At 38.8% G+C, this 23,121-nt stretch overlaps 1 protein-coding gene across 1 annotated transcript; it reads right to left on the bottom strand.

Moving 5' to 3' along the window:
- Nucleotides 1–322: 322 nt before the first annotated feature.
- Nucleotides 323–22,302, bottom strand: LOC127800015 (probable prolyl 4-hydroxylase 10). The gene is made up of 8 exons (XM_052334385.1): nucleotides 21,812–22,302; nucleotides 21,630–21,714; nucleotides 20,839–20,936; nucleotides 20,617–20,714; nucleotides 5,415–5,544; nucleotides 5,130–5,317; nucleotides 4,705–4,794; nucleotides 323–715 (listed from the first exon to the last, which is right to left on the bottom strand). The coding sequence occupies exons 1-7, from the start codon at nucleotides 22,012–22,014 to the stop codon at nucleotides 4,721–4,723; spliced, it is 876 nt and encodes a 291-aa protein (XP_052190345.1). The 5' UTR covers nucleotides 22,015–22,302; the 3' UTR covers nucleotides 323–715; nucleotides 4,705–4,720.
- Between the last annotated feature and the right edge of the window lie 819 nt (nucleotides 22,303–23,121).

Raw genomic sequence — 23,121 nt, 5'->3', positions numbered from 1 at the left:
AAATTGACCGAGAAGGTTACTGAATAGAAAAAAAAAAATTTAAAATACCTCCATTCACTTTATAAATTTATAACGTGGGTTATTGCCCTACCTCTCCTCTCTCTTTTCGTGATCGTCAATGCAATCATTATCTCGCCGTTGCCTTGTCGACCATCGTTACATCATCAACAACAGTCAACGAGGTGATGGCACCAAGATAATACCTGAAGACATGGCATGATCTATCAATCTACAAGGATTAGAAATCATAGTTGACAAATCAGGAAAAAGAAATAGCACAATGAATGAAGCGTTAAAAAGATGAAAGGTGACATTTTCTATATTAAATACTAAGTAAATATATATATATATATATATATCATATTGCCGGATTCCGGGTGTAAAATGTTAATATATGCATCACAAGTTACTTGGGCAACTCAAATCTCTTTCATATATAATATATATGAAATCTTCATATCCTTTTATTTCTAATGTTAACAATATGGATGGGCTCATCGTAGCATGCATGGCAAAGCAAAAAGGTTAGCAGGGAGTCATGGCGGGTGGGTCTAAATAGGGTGGGGGCTTACAAGTATGAGAGGTATCATGTACGAGGTTTTATCAGGTTATCGACGATCAAGTGCAGAGATGAGCATCTCCTCTCCCAAAATGTTATCATTAGTTCATCCAAAGATTGCTGCCTCGCTATGCCCAAACGAACTCGTTTACTATCCTGCCACAACAAGCAGATCCGCAAGTATGAGAAAATATTCAACAGAAGGATTTTTGCATGGAGAAGACACAAGGCAGTCGACCACAGAGAAAACTAAAGGAGAGAGAGAGAGAACAGAAAATGGAAACCGCTACTCCATCAGATGTTGGCCAGTGTTCTATTGGCATGGCATGCAGAGGAATGATATAGCAACAGGACAGGATGATCAGGTACCTACGTCAACTAAATACAGGAACTATCCAAAGCGATAGACAGCTTCAATCAAAGCCTACTAAAAGCTTCCATTTCTTGCTTATTTGTTCATTCAAATATTAAACTCATAGCTAATTATACCACAAATGGTTCGAGATCTATTCACAATGCGGGTATGCATGATTCACATGCCCAGATATGCATTTGATGTGATCTGTCACAGGATCACTCTCCACTTTTCATCCTAGAAGGGACGCGCGTGACCTCCATCACAAATGACAATGATGGTGCAACAAGGGATCTTGAGCAATCTAACCAATGCCTACTCAAAACCGATTGTTTAGACACTCTTTTTGCTAAGGCTTGGTTTGGCCGAGAGTTAGTAATGGAATGGCACGTGAGTGGAATGGAATATAAGTATGGGATAGAAAGTGGTAATGAAAAATGTCTTTTTATTTGGGAGAAAGATGGAAATGGATGGAATGAAAAGATATTAAACAAATGATCATTAATACCCTTTTAATGAAAATATTGTGTTATAAAGTCAAGGGCAAAATTGAACTTGTAAAAAACTATATAATTTAATGTTGTCAAAAACACAATTAAGTTTTCCATCCACTCCACCCCAATAGGGGTTTGAAAGAAAATGGATGAAAAGTGTCTCCATTCCATTCAATTACTATTATCTCTCAAACGAGAACCCTATTCCACCCTTTTTCAGAAGTCCATTCCATATCCCGCTCCCAAACACACTAGCCAAAAAAGGCATAGTAGGGGACTCCGCAAAATATGCAAAATAAAAAGTGGTAAAAGGGCAACGATTTCTGACAATCAGTCACCGTGTAGCTAGCAAATTAATGTGCTAACCCATTCTAGGGGCAAGGATGGAGGTTCGTCACAAGTCATTCAAAATCCCAACAAATTTTGGATGCATGCGGTTTGGAGGTTTAGCACATGGATTCACCTTGGTGCCAGCCCTGAAACTGATAGGGTAATGGGAGCCAGGAAGACTAGTTTGACTTGTGGAGAGAGATCATTTTGGGTACCCCTACTGTGAATGTGCTATGGAGAATACGACTTATCTGCATGATAAATTAATCCCATTTGGGTTAGATAGTCTGGCCCTTGAAAGACAGCAATGAGGCCGGTGACAAACAAGTTTCAAGATATCCAGCCATGCACAATTATTTTTTTTTCCCCTTTTTTTCATTATCTTTTTCTGGCATGATAATACACTTCAAGAAAAGAGAAGATGTGCATGCATTGTTTGCGCCTACCATAGCAGTCAATGTCATATTGGACAAGGTACTGGTACTGGTTTTATCATGGGTACGGCTCAATAATTGTAACAGTATACCACCTCGGATGGATCACTATCATCAATTAATAATTAATAATAATAATATACAATACAAATAAATCTGAACCAAAACAAAACGATTAAACCATTTTCGGGTATCAATGGGACATTATCAATCATTTCTTTTTTCTTGAAGAATTAAATTTAAACAAATTGCAAAATAGATATACAACAAACAACATATCAAGCCATCCCATCAGCTAAGGACTAAAATAAAGAAAAACAACTCAAGCAAAGCAAATACTAAACAAAATATATGCTTAGATATTAGGAAAAATAAATACTCAGATATAGAGAAGCAAAAAACAACTAGAGCAAAAAGGAAATTACAAAATCCTAAAAGTTGTATATTATAAGGACACAAAAAAAGCATATAATGAAGCAAAAAAAATGCTATATAGAGAAGCATATACTGAAACAAATAGGAGAAAAAACATTTGCAAGACCACTATACAAAGTTGTGATATTTGAGATAAGAAACTGAATTTGGGAGGTTTGAGACATTAAGTTGTGAAAATATAAGAAGACAAAAAAAGAGAAAAAAAAAAAGGAGCAAAACTAAAGAAAATTTTGAATTTTTTTTTTGGAAAAACTATTAGTGACAGGCGCAAAGCTAGGACTAGATGGAGATGACCTTTATAAGGAAACAAACTAGGGATATGAAACAAAGAGTTTGCGCTTAGCAGAGATTGGGGATTTTTTTTTCCTTTGTTTTTTCCAGACTAATTTGCCCATTCATTAAAGAAAAGAGAACTTTAAATTTGTTCTTTATTCACTACTTCAAATAAAAACTAATATCAGCCGATTATTATGAACCAATAAAATCTAAGAAACAATAAACCAATAAAACCGGCTGATTTTGACTAGTGTTGACTGATTTGACTGGTTTATACACATCTTTGGGGGGGGTTTTCCAGATGGCTTGGTGACTAATTAAAGGTCTGACCAATCCAACTGGGTCATTCAGTCCAATTTTAATAACTATGCACACAAGGATCCTAAGAGTCAGTCAAATCAATGACGACCAATGGATTGGAAATTGCATGTCTTATTGTTAGCTAGCAATTGGCCAGTCATCTCCTGTTTGGCGTGTTGTAGCAAATTGCGACTTTATTGAGTGACTAACAACACACCACAGCAGTGCATGGATTATACGAGTGTTTAAAAATCTTAACTCTAAATATAAAATGTACTTGAGTAAATTATGAAAATGAATAATTTCACAGTTGGTATAGTTTATATTTATTTACATTAATTTTTCTTCAATTCTACCTTTATTAAATTGGCCTTTTGAGACTGTTTATGTAGAAATGTTGTTATTTATTTTTAGCCGTTATATTTATTTTCTCCATTCATAGTACAAGAGAGACCAATACACTCTTCATAAGGTATGGCGAGTTGTTCCCTTTTGTGTGTTAAACATGACATAAGATATAATAGCCTTAAATAAGATATGACCACAGATAGAGATATCTAGAGGTCCAAGATTCATGTAGCCTACCCTACCTAGTGGGATTAGAATTGTGATTATTGTTGTTGCTGTTGCTATATAACTACTCCTGTATAGGCAACTTAATTGGATAATCTAGAAGTAAATAATGTGAGTCAATATCTCCTTCCCCATAAGGTTGCACTTAATATATATAAATATATATATATATATATATAAAACAGAGCGCACCACACAAGTATCAAATGTGAGAAATAATTTAGGGTTAGGACACTACAATCATAAATGTTATGAATTATATGATGCCCCAAGGCATATGTCAAGTGGTGGGTAAGTGAGACGCTGAGGTTAGTACTAGTAAGTCACGAGTTCAATACTTAGCTTAGGTAAGGGCCAAAGGTCCACCTACGATTTATCTCCTCTGCCGAAATCGAGGGCACGAACAGCGAGGGACCACGCAATGACGATAATCCCAAGATATGAATCATATGATTTCTAGGTAGGTCCTGAATACTGGCACTTTCATTTTCTGCCAAACCTGTGTCTGGTGACCTTTACTTTGGGTTTCTTACAGGGGATTGTTATGGCTTGTAATTGGCTACATTGTTGATCAGTCTTATCTAGTGATATGCTGTGCTTGAATGACGCCATACCAACCAATTGAGGTACATGCTTCATATACATATATATATATAAGTTACTGGAAAACAAAACTGAATTTCATAAAAAAATGACACAACCCATCATATAGATTAATAAATTGCAAATCGCATAATATAATATAAGCCTCAGTTCCATAAATGTAAACAAAAAAGCAACTGGATAACAGTATCATAACAATAAAAATCTTACACAAACTACACAAGAACAAGCAAATAATTATGCTTGTGTCAAGAGAATCAAAAGCCAAAATAGATGAAATAACTTTTTGAAGTGGAAGGTAAAAATATAGAATTTTGCTAATTTCATCTTCATTTAGAAAATTACCTTTGGCACCTGTAAATTAAATCTTGTACTCATTGATGCGCAACCATTTTGTAGAAGACCACTTGTTCCCTTTAATAACCGGGCAGCCACCTAAAAGTAACACAAACATGTACAAAACAAATTATTCATGCATCTTTCTAAGAGACCTTTGGAGTGGAGGATGATGAATACATTTTTGAAGCTCCATGTGATGCTAATTGAAAGGTGCACTTTAAGGGTTTGCCATGTACTTATTAAGTTAGCTAGTATCTTAAAAGGATTTCAGTGTTGCATTACTCAGTTCAACGTGAAAATGAACTCACTAACAATAAGGAAGATGTAGGTGATGAAACCACAAAGGACTAATACCCTTCTGAGAAGACATGGTCCATGACTGATTTTTCATTACAAACTTTCTACAACCAGTCAAAAAAGAAAGAACTAACCATGCAAGCTTGAAGGATCAGGAGTTGCATCAGGCTTCATACTCCAAAAAAGCAATGCATCACCCATCTTTGGTTTAACAGACAGTCCCTTTTTCCCACATTCAGATAGTTCATTCCACCAGGGTACGGAACTATAATTTCCTTGGGCAGCAGGAAATACTGTCTCGCCCCCTTCTTCAACATCTGAGCTGTATCATGTTAGGATAGACAGTAAAAGATCAGAGGGCCTATACCAAAACCAAGAAGCAATATCAATCAGAAAGGGTTTACAGCATATAAACTTACAGGTACATTAGAACTGTTGCAATGCGTTGACCTCCATTCTTGGTGTTAAAATCATCACTAAAATAGTCATAGTGTGGTTCATATTTTTGGCCAACTTCGTAGTGGAGAACTTGAAGCCCTTCCCCATGCTCTGCAAGTAATGACATCAACATAATAAAAATACCAATATAGTATCCAATAACAAGTAGCATGCCAAGATTTACCCACTACAACTAGACTACAGGGTGAAAATAAAATACTCAACAAATTCTACAGGTGAATTTGGACTGAATGAATTCTAAATGGTCTAAGGATTAGAAAATTCAGTAATAGAGTAGGTATATGAAACTCAAAACAGTGCAACGTTAGTGATACTAGTGCCATTTCCAAAAGACATAGTACAATAAAGGTTGTATTTCAAGTTGATAGGCTGTTGCAATATAGAAAAATTTGTTTCTAAAACATCGCATGTACAGAAAAGCTTATTTCTAGAAAGGGAAAAGCATGTGAAACACGTTCATAAACAAGTGCTTTCGATGTTGTGTTGTGGAATAAGAAGCCTTAATATTGTAATGTACATATTTAATTTATTCAGAGCTATTAGAGTAGGATCCACTTTTGGGAGGATATGAGTCGAAGCAATAATTCACAATCCCCAGAGACATGGTTCCCTAATAGATTGAAGGATAAGTAATTCGACTCATTCACATCCAGATCATGGATGCTTGGAATACATATTACACAAGGAGATGCTTTTGCTATCTTGAATTGAAGGGTGGTATAAAATTGGTCTATTTCTGACATAATATCTATAGTTAGTGCATTCATTATAGTTAGCAGCTCCAACTATGTATCAAGGACAACAATGATCCAGATCTCACAAACTGAATCATGGTCCACTCACACCAAATCCGGACATAAATTAACCCCAATCAAAGTAAATATGATTTAAGGAAATTCTAAGAAAATTTAAATCAATATGAAGCAAAGATCAGATTTCAAGGTGGACCTTGGTACAAATACAGGTGCGAAATACCACAATTTTCTATGCACATGATACTAGGAATTGGGATTAGTTGAAAAGCTATTTGAGGCCACAATTTAATGGGAGCAAATCATTTGCATATATAACACATGAATTTTAAGAGATAATTCTAATATTAATTAGAGTGTGAATAAATTAGTGAGTTGTTTATTTTACCTTAGCTTCGTTTGCTTTTAATACAATACCCTAGAATTTTCTTTTAGATTTTCTCTTAATTTCCCTAATTATGTTTCCTTTAGATAGGCACTGGTCTATGTTGTGGTGCTTGGACAATTCAGATTGTGGTACCATCAGGGGAGGGGACACTGCAATCTTAGCATCACTGAGATGGACTCAATAATATAGTAAGGTAAAAGATCTTTCCATATAACTCCTCAAACCCTCTCATCAGCATCTCTTCACACCATATGTCTTGGACTCTTCCAAAATTGGGCACTTTCAACTAAAATGGAATATATTTCCATTTTAAATTTATGAGTCTAAATTCAAAGTTATTCAGTTCTTATGTTCAAGGAAATGAGGATACAACAAAATTTTGTTATTGTAATATATACATATTTCTAGCTAAGGTAGAATGTGTTACGTACTAGGAGGGTACTTATGTAAGCTGTAATGGTGCAAGGGGAAGAGTAGTAGAAAGGAATAACATAATGTAGTTAGGCTATTTGTAATTGGCCATTGGCGGGAACATTCATATGTACACGGGGAATGGGTATAAATTGCAACCCACCCCACATGGAGAGACATCTAGAAGTTGAATACACATTTTCTAAATTCCCCTCCAAACTCTCTGTTCTTTCTCTCTCTTTTGTCCTTCTGATCTCCCTCTTCTCTATCAATTTGTTCGCCCTCATTTCCCAGGAAATTCTCTCGAATTCCCAGCATTCACTACCAATTCGGAAGGAGTTCCAAATTGATCATTGCCAAATCCTCGAGGATCTGACAATTTTGATATCAAAGCATCTCTTGGGCCTGCGGAGGTTGGAAGTAAGCAGCGATGGCTAAGGGAACGAGGAAGAAGAATTTGGAGACTCAAGTGCAGCAATTTGGATCCATGGTGAGCGATCTCCAGAATCGAGTGGATCAACTGGAATTGGGATCCAACTAGAATCATGAGGCCATTTTGGCAATTGATCGAAAGTTAAAGGCAACGGTCGCACAGATCAGCGAGGATTTGGGAGTCCAGATGCGAGAGCATATGCAGACATTTGTAGTGATGTTTGCATGGCAAAATCAGATGCACCTCTCGCCTGATTTTCCTCCGAGGGAGAGGACTGATCCCATCCTACTGGGACAAGGGCGGAAGGATCCAATGCCATAAGAACAGGGGATGAATCAGAGGCCATCGAGAACCTCTGAAGGTGATGAGGAGAGTGCTGAAATGGGGAGGAGACGGCGACCAGAGGCCCCGGCTGGGCAGCACCAACAAGGTATGCCCATGCCATGGCTAGAAATACTACTATTTCGATGGCCTTAGCCCTCGTTGGTGGATTAGGGTGTGCGAATGGGCTTTTGAATGGTATGGGGTGGCCGAGAGGTAGAAGGTGACGCTTGGTACCAGGGGTGGTCCAAAGTTAGAGGTGAGTGCAAGTGGGAGGAATTTGCTGAGGAGCTTTGTGAGAGGTTTGGGGATCGAGGCCTATCTGATGTGGTAGAGGAGTTCAACAAACTCAAGCAGGTAGGTTCGGTGATGGACTACCAATTGCGGTTTGAGGAGCTCAAGGACTTAATGCTCAATCACAACCCGTACCTAACGGAGGCCTATTTTGTTTCAAGCTTCCTAAGTGGCTTGAACGAGGAGCTGAGGCCAATGGTGAAAGTACTCCAGCCTAGGACCCTCAAACATGTCGTTGATAGCACTAGGCTCCACGAGCAAACAGTGGAGGTGCTGATGAAGAAACAAAGGATCGTGGCTAAGGGGGTTGCACAAGGGAGTCTGCCATCGGGAAGGAACCATGGTAAGGAGTTGGGCAGGGGGCCACCAGGGATGAAGAATTTAGTGCTGTCGGCCCCGGCTACCCAATATGGGAAGACCATAGAGCAAAGGAGACAAACCAATCTTTGCTTCAAGTGCAGGGGAAAAGTACTTTCCCAGCCACCAGTGCCAGAAGCAGCTCCTGCTATTGGAAGGAGAAGAAGAAGAGTTGGTAGAGGAAGAAGAGGAACCACCCCTCCCACGAGGAGAAAAGGAAAAGGTCAAGGGAGAAATCTCCTTGCATGCCCTAAAGGGTTTGATTAACAGCAAGATCATCAAGGTGGAAAGGAATGTGGATGACAGTAAGCTAATGATCCTCATTGACAGTGGGAGCACTCACAGTTTCTTGGACGAAGGAACATCTTGAAGATTGAAATGACCCCTGATCACACAACGTAGCCACTATCAGTGACTATAGCGAATGGCAACAAGGTCATAAGCAAATCAAATTGTGCTGGATTTTACTAGGAAATGCAGGGAGAGGGGTTTGAAGCTGATTTGAGGCTTCTAAAATTGGGAGGTTGCGAAGTGGTGTTAGGCGTGGACTGGATGAAGCAAGTTAGTCCAATTTGCTTTGATTTTAACAAGATGGAGGTGACGTTTGAGAAGAAGGGTAAGCCGATGACCTTAACAGGAAGCAAGGAATGGGGAGCTTATAAGATGATAATCGGGAGAAGGTTGCAAAAGATGCTTAGATAGAAGCTGAACCAGGTGGCCCAATTATTTTTTATCCAGGCTGTGGAAAGAGGGGATGAGGAGTTGGGAGGCAGAAGGAGAATTCATGTTGACGATTAGCACACTTCCACAAGCTAACCTAGAGGTACATCAAACTGACCTCCTTAATATGCTCCTTGTTGAGTTTGAAAATCTGTTTGTAGAACCTGTAGCCCTACCCCCAACCCGACCTATTGACCACATAATCCAACTCAAACCCAACACTAACCCAATTAACATTCGTGCTTATCGATACCCCCCTAACGAAAAAATAGTTATAGAAAACATGGTTAAAGAAATGCTCCAAAAATCTTCATCAGACTTGGCCACAACCCCTTTGCTTCCCTTGTGTTACTAGTAAAGAAAAATGATGGTACATGATGGTTTTGTATTGACTACCGCCAATTGAATGAAGTTACCATCAAAGACAAATTTTCAATTCCCTTTATTGAGGATTTATTAGATGAATTGAGCACCGACCCCAGCAAGGTGGCAGCTATGATCAACTGGCCAAGGCCTACATCCCTTAAGGCCTTGAGGGGATTCCTAGGGCTACTACAGAAGATTTGTGAGGGGATATGGGGAAATCAGCAAATCATTAGACTGATTTGCTGAAAAATGACAGTTTTGTGTGTGGTCCAAAGGCAGAGGATGCTTTTGAATTATTGAAGAAGACAATGAGTGAAGCCCTTGTGCTAGGCTTATCGAATTTTGACAAGACTTTTGCAGTTGAAACATATGCGAGTGAGGTGGGAATAAGGGTTGTCCTAATGCAGGAGGGAAGACCCCTTGCCTTTATAAGCCAGGCCTTGGCTCCCAAGCATGTAGGCCTCAATATCTATGAAAAAGAGTTGTTGGCAATGATATTTGTAGTAGAAAAGTGGCGGCATTACTTGGAGGAAAGAAGATTCATCATAAAAACCGACCACAAGAACCTAAAATTCTTGTTACAGCAGAAGCTTCACACCCATTTGCAAATGTTGAAGATTGTCTCAAGTTAGTGAAAGGTTAATATGCAGTGATTTGTATGCGGTTATGGGTTAGTTGATAGGTGGGTGGCTCTCTTGTAATATTAGTTATTAATGGAGGGCAAATCCGATAATATCATAACCGACCCTAGGAAATATCACCCTATTTTCTATAAATAGGGCTAAGGGTCGACAAATTGCATATACTCTTTCTATTTTCGCCTAAAGAGTGAGAAAGTTGTGAGTTAGAATAGTCTTGTTCATTCTTGGGAAGGCTTGTATCGTGGGAGAGAGAGAAAGAGGGAAAAACATGTTGTTATCCATCAATAAAGAAGGTTGCTCGGTGGTGATTTCAAGGCTAGATGTAGAGCTAATTCAATTAGCTTGAACCAGGATAAATCTACTGTCTCATGTGGTTTGCCTGTTTCATTTCTTGATCTATTTTATGCTTTGATTCATGTTCTATTATTGACTGTTGTATTGATTGTATGTTGGCCGGGTGAGTTGTGAGTGATTGTGTTGGGTGTTTGATCGGTTTCTTGAGAGGATTAAAGGCTGCCAGTGCTCCCAATTTATAACGGTAGAATAAGGGGATGACCAAGCTTATGGGCTTGGACTATATCATTCAGTACAAGAAGGGTAAGGAGAATGTTGCAACGGATGCCCTATCTAGATGTATGGAGGAAAGGGATGGTAGCCTCTATTACAACTGTAATATCTAATTGGTGCCAGGAGATAGCGAGGAGTTATGAAGGGGATGAACAGGTAAAGAGCCTCTTGGAGCAACTAATTATAGAACCAGGGAGCAAAGAGAGGTACACCTATGAAAATGGAGTGATCAGGTGCAAGGGCAGACTTGTGATAGGGAGTAATGAAGAATTGAAAAAGAAAATACTCCAGGCTTTGCATGAGTCTCCTATGGGGGGACATTCAGGCGTGCAGAACACATATCATAAGGTAAAACAATTGTTTTATTGGTTAAAGTTCAAGGAGGAAGTGATGTAGTATGTGTTGGCTTGTGAGGTGTGCAAAAGATGCAAACACGAGACTATAGCCTACCCAGGGCTACTGCAACCACTCCCTATCCCAAGCCAGGCATGGGAGAGTGTGTCGATAGATTTTTTAGAGGGTTTGCCGAAGTCAGAAGGGGAAGGACTGCATCCTTGTCGTGGTAGATCGATTCACGAAGTTTGGCCACTTAAGCCTCACTCGTATACTGCCCAGGAAGTGGCCTGAACTCTGCTAGATCAGGTGGTTAAGATGCATGGAGTCCCTAAAACAATTGTATCTGACAAGGACAAAATATTCACCAGCCTCATGTGGCAGATGCCTTGTGGAAATCTCTAAGGGCCAAGTTGAACCTCTCCACTGCCTATCATCCTTAAACAGATGGGCGAACGGAAAGGGCCAACTAATGCTTGGATGTTATTGTTTTGCACGAGTAATAGTGTGCTGGAATTTTGGAAGAAATCTGGAAGGAATAGAGATGATCAGTGGCAGTTAGTTTGCAGGATCTAAATGTAACTAATTGTAATTAATAAGGGTAGTTTAGACTTTATGTAAGTTAGTTATTTCCCTTAGGAAGTTCCCCCTCTCTAGTTTATAAATAGAAAGGTGTGGAGGTTAGATAGGATCACCAATCAGTTTTCATTCCATCCCCTTGTGTTCTGCAGTGAGAAGCGAGAGAGAGAGAGTTGTGATAATATAGTTCTTGTAGTCTTCATTTAGAGTATTGTATTCGAGAGGCGAGTAAGGGATATTCTTGTACTGATTTCATACATTCATAGTGGCTTGTTCTCTTCTTGGATTGTTGGATGTAGTGCCATGTAAATGGCATGAACCAGGGTAAATCGGGTGTTTTGCTGTCTGGTTTGCATTTTAATTCTTTTTCAGTTCTGTCTTTTTAATTGTTTACTTTCTGTTTTAATTGTGATTGGTTTCAGTGAGATTATTGAGTGATTCTTGGATCATTTTAGCACTCGATTTCAACAATCTAGTATAAGAGCTTTAGGTTACTCAATCAAGAAACATCAAGAAACCCATAAAATCTTTAGAAACCTATAGAACAGTCGTCTACTATGGCTTCCGCGACCCCTGCTGCCCGATACGACATTGAAAAATTTAATGGCACTAACGATTTTGGACTTCGGAGGATTAAGATGAAAGCCTTGATGGCAAATTTAGGGTTGAAAGAAGCCTTAAAACCCCAAAAACCCTTCCTAGAGCAAAGGTTAGAAGCAAATAATCGAAGGCAAGAAATTTGTGAAAAAGCTTTCAACACCCTAATCTTGAGTCTAGGAGACAAAGTCCTAAGAGAAGTGTCCAAAATGGAAACTGTCGAGGATTTGTGGGACTAAATTAGAAAGCTTGTATATGACTAAGTCTCTTTCGAGTAGGGTATATTTGAAAGCTAAGTTTTTTACTTTCAAAATGCAAGAAGGGCAAAAGGCTTCAGAATCATATTGATGATTTTAACAAATCGTGTCTTGATTTGAAAAACTTAAGTATATCATATGAAGAGGAGGATAAGGCCCTAATTCTTTTGCATTCATTGCCTAAGTCATATGAGCATTTTGTAGACATTCTAAAGCATGGAAGAGATACCATATCTTTAGATGATGTTATAGGTGCCCTTAATTCTAAAGAGTTATAACATAAAGTAGAATCAAAGAAAACTGCTGGTGATGCCCTTTCAACTAGGTATAGAACTGAAAAGAAAGACTCTTAAGGCTAAAGGAAAGTCTAAATCTAAGTCTAGAAATGACAAGACAAATTTTAGATGTTTTCATTGCCATGACGAAGGACATATAAAGAAAAACTGCCCTAAAAGAAAGCAGAATTTTTCAGATAAAGGTAAACCAGAATTCTCAAACTCAATTTGTGAGTTAGACTATGATAGTTCGGATGTTCTTGTGGTCTCAAGACATTCGGATGAAGTGGTATGGGTCTTAGATCCCAGATGTTCTTTCCATATGTCACCTCACATAGAATGATTCTTGAATTGTAAAGAAATGAGTGGGGGGAAGGTTTTACTAGGAAATAACCAAGAGTGTGGTATAAAGGAGATTGGGGATATTAAGCTTAAGATGTTTGATGGGTCAGTTAGGACTTTCTCATCTGAAAGGTATATCTCAGAACTTAAAAGGAATCTGATCTCCCTAGGAGAGCTAGCTAAGAACAACTACAGTTATAGTGACTGTGGGGATATTCTCAAGGTAGCTAGAGGATCTCCTGTATGTGTTATGATAACTTCCACAGTTTGTGGAGATGTAGCTGTAGGGGAAGAAAAGACCTATGAGCACACCAAGCTATGGCATTTTAGGATGGCTCATATGAGCATCTAAGGACCTAGAGAGCTAGTTAGCCAAGGAATCTTATGCTCCAGAAAGGTAACAGATTTAGATACATGTGAATCTTGCATCTATGGAAAATCTGTGAAAGTGAAATTCCCTAAGAAGGAACTTCATACCACTAAAGGCCCACTAGAATATGTCCATTCGGATTTATGGGGCCCTAGTCAAGCTCCAACTCATGGTGGAGCGAGGTATTTTCTTTCTATTAAAGATGACTACTCTAGAATAGTTTAGGTCTTTGTTTTAAAATCAAAAGATAATACCTTTGATGCATTCAAGACCTGAAAAACTATGATTGAAAACCAAAAGGGTGAAAAATTAAAGGTCATTAGGACTGATAATGACTTAGAATTTTGTAACAAGGAATTCACCCAATTGTGTAATGAGAGTGGCATCTTAAGACACCTTATTGCCCCCGGCAACCCCAAACAAAATGGCTTGGTTGAGCACATGAACAAGACCCTTCTTGAAAAGGTAAGATGTATGTTGTTTCATGCTAAGCTTCCAAAAACATTTTGGGGAGAAGCTGCTGCTACAACAGCCTATTTAACAAACAGGTCACCCTCATCAGCCTTAGACTTTAAGATACCTTATGAAATGTCGTATAATCATAAGCCAAACCTAGATCACCTTAGGGTGTTTGGGTGTATAGCTTATGCACATGTAAAACAAGGTAAATTAGAACCTAGGGCTAAGAAGTGTGTGTTTATTGGTTATCCATCAGGGGTTAAGGGGTATAAGTTGTGGAATTTAGAAAAAGAAATGCCTAGAACCATGATAAGTAGAGATGTAACATTTGATGAAAATTCGTTTATCAATCTAGAAAAGAAAAATGAGGATAGGGAAGGAAAGGCAAAAGCTATAAATTTTGAACAACAGCAATAGGATGATGTTACTGTATTCAATTCTCCCTTAGAACCTATCCAAGACTAATCAAGTGCTGGTGAAGGATCCTCAAGCCAAGATAGTCTCGATAGATCTATAGAAATTAGGGATTCATCAAGTTATGATGAAGATCAGCACATGGACAGTGCTGGTTCATCAAGTATAGTAGGAGATTTAATTGGAGATGGGTATAATGTAGGCGGAGATAGGTAGAGAAGAATCAGTAGGCCTCCAGTGAGATATGGTTTTTCAGATTTGGTAGCATATGCAGTGTTAAGTGCAAAGGAGATAGCTGGAGAAGAACCTCAATCCTATGAAAAGGCCATAAGTTCTAAGGAAGCTCAGAAATGGCAGGAAGCCATGAAAGCTGAGATGAAATCCTTAAGAAAGAATGAAACATGGGTGTTAGTGGATAGACCCTTGGGAAAAAGGATAGTAGGCTGTAGGTAGTTATTTAAGGTAAAAGAAGGAGCAGGAGATAGCCTTAAACCTAGGTATAAAGCTAGGTTAGTAGCTAGGGGTTTTACCCAAGTAGCAAGAATAGATTTTAATGAAGTGTTTTCACTAGTTGTAAGGCACACTTCTATAAGAATTATGCTAGCTATAACAACCCATCTAGACCTTTACCTAGAGCAAATGGATGTTACCACCGCATTTCTCCATGGCGAATTAGAAGAAGAAATTCTAATGGATCAGCCTAGAGGGTTTGAAATTAGGGGCAAAGAAGACAAGGTTTGCTTGTTAAAGAAGTCTTTATATGGACTAAAACAGTCCCCTAGGCAATGGTACAAGAAATTCGATTCTATTATGATAAGTCAAGGGTTTATAAGGAGCTCATTTGATTGTTGTGTCTATTTTAGGCATGTTTCCACTAAAATAGCAATTTACCTCTTGCTTTATGTAGATGACATGCTTATAGCAAGTCACTCATCAGCTGAAATCCAAAATTTAAAATGAAAACTTAGGCCAACTTTTGAAATGAAAGAGCTTGGTGAGGCTAAGAAAATTTTAGGAATGAAAATCCATAAAGATAGGCATAGTAAAACTCTTCAGCTATCCCAGAAAGCCTACTTAGAGAAAATCATGAGAAAATTTTATATGTTGGATGCAAAAGTAGTAAATATACCATTTGCACAACATTTTAAACTATCTCATACCCAATCTCCAACTGATGAAAAGAACCTAAAAGAAATGAAGAGAATTCCCTACTCTAATGCTGTTGGCAGCCTCATGTATGCAATGGTGTGGTCTAGGCCGGATTTAGCCCATGCTATGAGTGTGATAAGTAGATTCATGGCAAATCCAGGGAAGGAACATTGGACAGCAATGAAATGGGTATTTAGATATCTAAAGGGGTCAATGAATAAGGTTTTAAACTATGGTGGAGCTAATGACTTTGAAGAGCCGAATATTATAGGTTATTCTGATGCAAATTATGCCTCAGATTTAGATAGGAGAAGATCAACAACTAGTTATGTATTTCAATTGCGGAAATCTATAATTAGCTGGAAATCTAATCTTCAACCAGTTGTAGCATTATCAACCACAAAATCTGAATATATAGCTGTAACTGAGGCTGTTAAAGAGTCTTTGTGGTTGAAAGGATTGATTAGTGAACTCCTAGGATATGATGGAAGGGTTATTTTAAAGTGTGATAGCTAAAGTGCCATACATTTGGCTAAAAACCAAAGCCACCACGAAAGAACAAAACATATTGACATTAGGTATCATTTTATAAGAGAAATCTTTGAGAAGGAGATTGAACTTATAAAAGTTGCAGGAAGTGAAAATGCTACTGACATTTTCACTAAAGTCGTCCCAATGTCCAAGTTACTTCATCGCTTAAGGTTGTTACAGTTTGATGTGTTTTGATTTATCTGTTTCAGGTTATTCATGAAGAGAGCAAAACAAGAATGATGAAGTTCCAGGTGTACTCAAGGCAAAATGGTGGAGATCTGTTATTGTTTTGCCCGAGTAATAGTGTGCTAGAATTCTGGAAGAAATCAGGAAGGAATAGAGATGATCGGTGGCAGTTAGTTTCCAAGATCTAAATGTAACTAATTGTAATTAATAAGGGTAGTTATACTTTATGTAAGTTGGTTATTTCCCTTAGGAAGTTCCGCCTCTCTAGTTTATAAATAGAAGGGTGCGGAGGTCAGATAGGATCGTCAATTAGTTTTCATTCCATCCCCTTGTGTTCGAGTGCAGTGAGAAGCGGAAGAGAGAATGTTGTGATATAGTTCTTGTAGTCTTCATTTAGAGGATTGTATTCGACAGGCAAGAGGAGGCGAGTGAGGGATATTCTTGTACTGATTTCATGCGTTCATAGTGGATTGTTCTCTTCTTGGATTTTTTGGATGTAGTGCCGTGTAAATGGCATGAACCAGGATAAATCGAGTGTTCTGTTGTCTGGTTTGCATTTCTATTCTTTTTCAATTCTGTCTTTTTAATTGTTTACTTTCTGTTTTAATCATGATTGGTTTCAGTGAAATTATTGAGTGATTCTTGGATCATTTTTGTTGTGTCATTTGTATTAGATTAGCATAGATGTAAACATTATCATTGTATTGCTGCATGTTCCTTTTCTGTTTTAGAGTTAGAATTAATCTCTCTTCTAGAAGGTATGTTTCTAGAAGGGCAGCTGACCAATTTAGTTAGTTTTAGTCAGTTGGGCAGTTGGTTATTTCCGTATAACCCTCGACTCTATGGTTTATAAATAGAGATCGTGGGATAGGAATAGTGATCAGCTTTAGTGCGCCTATTTCCGGGAAGGTTATGTTCCGGTTTCTGTCTTGTGGTTAGGATTGAGAGAGAGTGGAAGAGGAAGGCTGGGTATAGCTTGCAGTCTCAGAATTCTGATAAGCTTTCAGGGGATATGGGCTGGGTAGAATTTAGACTCTCGTTGTAATCATCCTAAGGGTTATCAAGATAGTGGATTGGTGGTGCTCCAGCAGTCTGGACGTAGGTCTCATTTTGAGACCGAACCAGGATAAATCCTTGCGTTTTTCTTGCTGTGTTTGTTATTCCCTTATGTGTTTCAAATATCATTGTGTTCTTGAGTGTGGTTGTGCATAGGGTGAGCTATTTGAGTTGAGAGAATCTAAGGGAATGCTGCGAAATACTCTAACAATTTTAGCACTCGGTTTAAACATTGGAGACCTACCTTCGTTGTTTGTGTTTTGAGAACCCAAGAAGCTGGCACAAATGGCTCTCATTGCCATCCAGAGGTCCCCTTTCGAGGCTCTCTTTGGCTACAAACCACCCCTACCCTCCCAGGACCCACAAGTGTAGTAGCAGTGGACAACCACCTACAATAGAAACTGCAAGTCCTACAACAACTTAAAAAGGACCTGGCTATGGCCTTGAACCGTATGAAGCAGTTGGCAGACAAGGAGAGAGAGAATTTGAGATAGGGGAAGAAGTGTACTTGAAGCTAAAGGGGCCTTACCCAAAGTCCCTAACTACAGGCCCCATCTCCAAGCTTAGTCCGAGGTATTTCGATCCATTTCCAATTTTAGCCAAGAAGGGCAGGGTGGCCTACAAACTATAGCTACTAGGGGATACTCATATACACCCAGTCTTCCATGTGTCCTCATTGAAGAAAGCAGTAGGAGAACAACGGGTGAGTCCCTAGCTACCCTTGAAGTGCTGGAGACCAATGGAACCTCGGAACTAGCTGCTATATTGGATAGGCGGGTGATCTACCGCCAAGGGGCACGCCTCGTGCAGATGCTGGTGAGATAGTTTAACCGACATAGGGATGATAGCACATGGGAGTACCTTCTGGTTTTGCTCAACCAGTTCCTGTGAGTAGCCAACTTACTGACCATTTCTTGAGGACAAGAAATGCCAAAAGGGGGGGGGGGGTATTATTACGTACTAGGAGGGTACTTATGTAAACTGTAATGGTGCAAGTGGAAGAGTAGTAGAAAGGAATAACAGAATGTAGTTAGGCTGTTTGTAATTGGCCATTGGTGAGAACATTCATATGTACACGGGGAATGGGTATAAATTGCAACCCACCCCACATGAAGAGGTATCCAGAAGTTGAATACACATTTTCTAAATTTCCCTCCAAACTCTTTGTTCTTTCTCTTTCTCTCTCTCGTCTTTCTGATCTCTCTCTTCTCTATCAATCTGTTCGCCCTCATTTCCCAAGAAATTCTCTCAAATTCTCGACATTCACTACCAATGCGGAAGGAGTTCCGAATTGATCACTGTCAGATCCCCGAGGATCCGACAAAATGATGTTTAACAAATATAGGTGTCACGTTCCCAAGGGCAATAAAAGGGGCAATAAAGTGTTTGTTAGGAAATAATTTTAATTTTGTTAAGAGCACATGGTGATGTTTCTAGAATCTGCTTTCAGTTAGACAACCTATAAATAGACTATAAGCATGTAGAGAATGATACGATGAAATGATATATTGAATTCAGACTTCTCTCCTTACATTCCTCTCTCTCGATTTCCCTTGTTTTTCCTCTATTCTCCCTATTTCTACTTAGTCTCTCCCTCTAATTCTGCTCTCTCTCTCTCTCTCTCTCTCTCTCTATCTCATTCTTCTCAATTTCCTTTCTAAACCCTAGCCCAACCCTAGGTTGTGACATTTGGTATCAAAGTAAGGCCATCCTCGGAAGCTAATTGCAAGCAAATTTAACGGAGGCAATCAATTTTAGGATCTGGTTGCTTCTCAACTGATATCATAACGGTCCTAGCGAAGTAGCATCCAACTGATTCTTAGGAAGTTGTGACTGAGAAGGCGGATTCATCAGCAACTATAGTGGACTTAGGCAACTTAGGCAAGAGAGTTTAACAAGAAGTTACACAATTCAAGAAGTGGGACTTGACATGATTCTCTCAATTTCGATTGGACAGAGGAGCAAAGCAGTTCGTGCCTTGAATTTTGAAGGCAAACTCAGAGGTGGAACTTAGGTGATTGTTGATCATCAATGATTGTTGTTTCTCAGCGAATTCAATCAACAGGTTTCCGAAGCGAAAGCAATTGTGAAGCGGAAGTGATTTCAGATGTTGCGCAACAAGTTTCTGAAGCGAGAGGAATTGCGAATCGAAAGTGTTGGTTTCAAAAGTTGTGCATCAAGTTTTTGAGCGATCGAAGCTCAATACCACTGTAATAGGATACCTCCACTTATCAGACTCAGTAAACTATGATAGTTATTTGATTGAAGGTGCAACTGGTGAATTGAGTGATAGCAGAAGGAATGGGGATAAAGCAACTAGAAACTCGATTGGACGCGTTGGATCTCGACTTTCAACAGCACCAGGAGCAAATGGAGGAGAGGTTGGAAACGATGGAACTTGGCCTTCGTCAAACTCAAAAGGAGGTGAGTCGAGGTAGAGCTAAGATGATGGCAGTGTAGAGGAATCTGGGAGAATACTTCTCTAATCTCCAAGTAGAGTTCTTTGGTTTTGGGCAGTAGCTAAGCACCATCCTAAGTCTGTTCTCCAAAATTCCTAACGCAAGCCTGCCAACGGACTTCCTTCCAAGGTCCACCCCAACTCCAATTCTGACGGGGTCAAAAATCCAGCAGCATGCTCTTGATCCTTTGGAAATAAAGGAACAATCGAAATTTGTACCAAAAAATTACACTAGGGGAGCACGTGTGAATCAGTATCACACCCTAATGCTAAGGCTAGACATTCCGATATTCGAAGGAGACAAACCAAAATGGCGGATACGAAGATGTGAAAGATTCTTTTACCAATATAGAGTCACGAAGGACAAAAGGTGAATTTGGCATCCACTTATCTTAATGACATAGCAGATGTATGGTTCCAGGGGTGGAGTAGGAGGAGGACAGAATTGAGTTGGCCAGATTTTGTGGAAGATTTATGTATGCAATTCAGGGAAAGAACTAGGACGACTGTAATCGAAGAATTAATAAGCTAAGGCAAGAAGGTTTGGTAGATGAGTATCAAACTAGGTTTGAGGAGCTAAAATCGTTATTGATAAGCGTAGACCTGTTTCCATGTAGATATAGTTTGATCCACAAAGCCAGTGCCAAATATTTGGTTCTAGGAATATTCATCTTTCATGTTGTTTGAGTTCCATCCATATGAATTTCTGACCTTAAGAACTTACACTTGAAACATGTAGAGGCAAATAAGCAGACACACCAAATATCAAAGTCTGACCTAAACAATTACTCTTTACACTTGAAAAAATGTAGAGATAAATATGTAAGCACGCCAAAAATCAAAGAACCCTTGTATTCTCATTGGAAAAATGTTAAGGGACTAATGAAATCTAGCTCAAATGCGTACCAATGGGTATAAAAGTGAGATCTGCAATTCTTTTTTCAATGTTCTGGATTATTTTGTCACCTCCTCGAGACAAAAATGTACCAGAACTTGTTCGTACCCTGCATGCAAGGGCCATCTCAAAGGCATTAAAAGATAAGCTTATAAGGAGGATCAATTGATGGGAAAATAGTCATATTCCAAATCCACTAAAAAATACTAAAGGACAATGAAGAATATGCAAACCTGCTATCTTTACTCTTGCCAGTTGCGTTATCTACAACAGTTGACTTTTTCATATGGGGTTTGGCAAGATTCATTAGGTGTTCACATTCGGCCTTAGACTGTGAGGGAAAAGAAATGGAAAGAGTGAATTAGTGTTTAAGTACTTATTTATCCAAAAGCAATGTTCAATTCAAACCTTGGCCAAGCATGAATATATACCGAATTATAACTACATGATCTAGTTCCCCAGGTAACCAACTTGCCTAACCAATATAGATTAGACATACAAGCAGGAATGCAGGTGCCTGTGCACCCCCATTAGCAGAAATCTACGTGCATAGAGAACTGATAATAAGAGATTAACATGTAGAGCATAGAATTCTCACCTAATTACACAAATAGGACATGAAAAAATTGCAACAAGAGCAGTATTGCAGAGAAGTGATATCCCCCACCAACAGCATGCCAAATGTTCGAATACCCGAGGGGATCTTCTGCAGACTCAAGATCATGCTAACACAGACACAGATCCCATTCTAGATTCTCTAAGATCTAAAAATTATAAATACGTTGTAAATGATGCATTCTTGAAATTAGTACACGTTTTCCCATCTAGTGATCCAACAGCTGGTGTGCTTTCATCCCTTTATCAGATTCGTAGTTCAAAAATTTGTGTCATGTAAAATTCGAATAGTCTCATTACACTTCGCATAAGAACTCCGACCCAAATTAAACAAAACCCACTAACTTGGAAAGACAAATTGCAGAACCAAATCAAGACTAGTGAAACAAACACAGTTCGGAAAACTAACCAAGAAATTATGATATACGAAAGCTCTGGGCTCCCACGAGATCACTTCAACCCATTGATCTTTTGTGTCCTCGTCTCCCTCACTCCTGGGTCAACCAAAAATGGAGCACCGAACTGATCCGAATAAGACCTTCCTTTCTTTAGACAAATCAGATAAACCGAATTTGACTCAACTAACCGTACCTCCTGTCGACCGCGTTGCGAGCGATTGAGGCGAGATCGTTTGCCTTGGCAGAGTCAGGAGAACTGCTGGGAATCGAGAGAATTCCGAGAGCGAGAAGGATAAGAACGAGGAAGGAGAACATGATCAGCAAGGCGAGCACGAGCGTAGACCTCGGCGTCGACTTCCGTGATGGAAACCGATAGTGCCTCCCCTTCGCTGCCATTTACGGCGGTCGGCGATGATCGGAACCAGCAGTGGTGGAATTGAAACCCTGCCAAGTCAATGCGATGCGAAAGCCCTAGCTCTTGTAGGCGAAGGGAATAGCGAGATCTGAATTGCGTGCGGGGGAGCGATCTTCTTCTTCGCCGCGGAGGATGCCGTCTCGGTGGGCGTTTCGGCGCTTTTAAAACCAATTTGGCTGTCCGTCCGTCCGTTCTGCGGCGTATCTATTAAATTCTCCCGCTCCCATTGCCCGTAGCCTATGGTTTGGTGGAAATAGAAAGATCGATGTAGATTGGGGCTACTACATGCTGTCCAATAGAAGTGGATTGAATGAAATTGTGTTAAATGATACATTATTGTTTTACATTACTAATCGATATATAAATTGTGTGAAGATGTGGGAAATGACCCGAAATAATAGTTAAATCGATAGATTGATGTGTTGACGTTGGTTTTTGTATAATTGGCGTTAATTGAAATTAATATACAACCAACAATATATATTCTTTAATGTGTATTTTATTAAAGCTCTTTTCTATTTAAATCAAATAAGATAATGAACATATGATTTAGAGTTTGGTTATCAATATTATGTATAAAGAATCGAGAAGAGTTGTGGTTTGAGTTGCCTATTTATAATTTTACTATATCCTAATTTTTGTAGAATTTTGAGACAAATATTCATTTATTATAATATCAAATCAACCAAATACTAATTTAGGAGATCCTTTCCCTTTTGTTCTTGTATGAGTTTTGTAATGTTGATAGGTCTAAACCATACCTCCATCCATGTATTGGTGTGCTATTAGCATGTAATCCACAAATCATACAACTCCACCATGATAAGTTTATAGATAATTCATGTTTTTAAAAAATTATTAGAATTGATATTGTTAAATACAAATATAAAATATTTTCATTCATTACTTTACTAGACTAAAGGTCAAGCTATATGCAACTTGAACAAGTGTAATTGTGTGACAATTTTGGTGTTGAAAGGCCTATAGTGGTGATAAAAATATGACATGACATTACAATTACTAATATAATAAAGATACCCAAAAAAGAAAAATTACTAAACTACTCCTAAGAATCAACTACCTCATAT

Source organism: Diospyros lotus, chromosome 4 (genome assembly GCF_014633365.1).
Source record: "Diospyros lotus cultivar Yz01 chromosome 4, ASM1463336v1, whole genome shotgun sequence".
In the NCBI taxonomy this organism is placed as follows: Eukaryota; Viridiplantae; Streptophyta; class Magnoliopsida; order Ericales; family Ebenaceae; genus Diospyros; species Diospyros lotus.
Note: the sequence above shows the minus strand (reverse complement) of the source record. Positions and strands in the feature narration are given on the sequence as shown.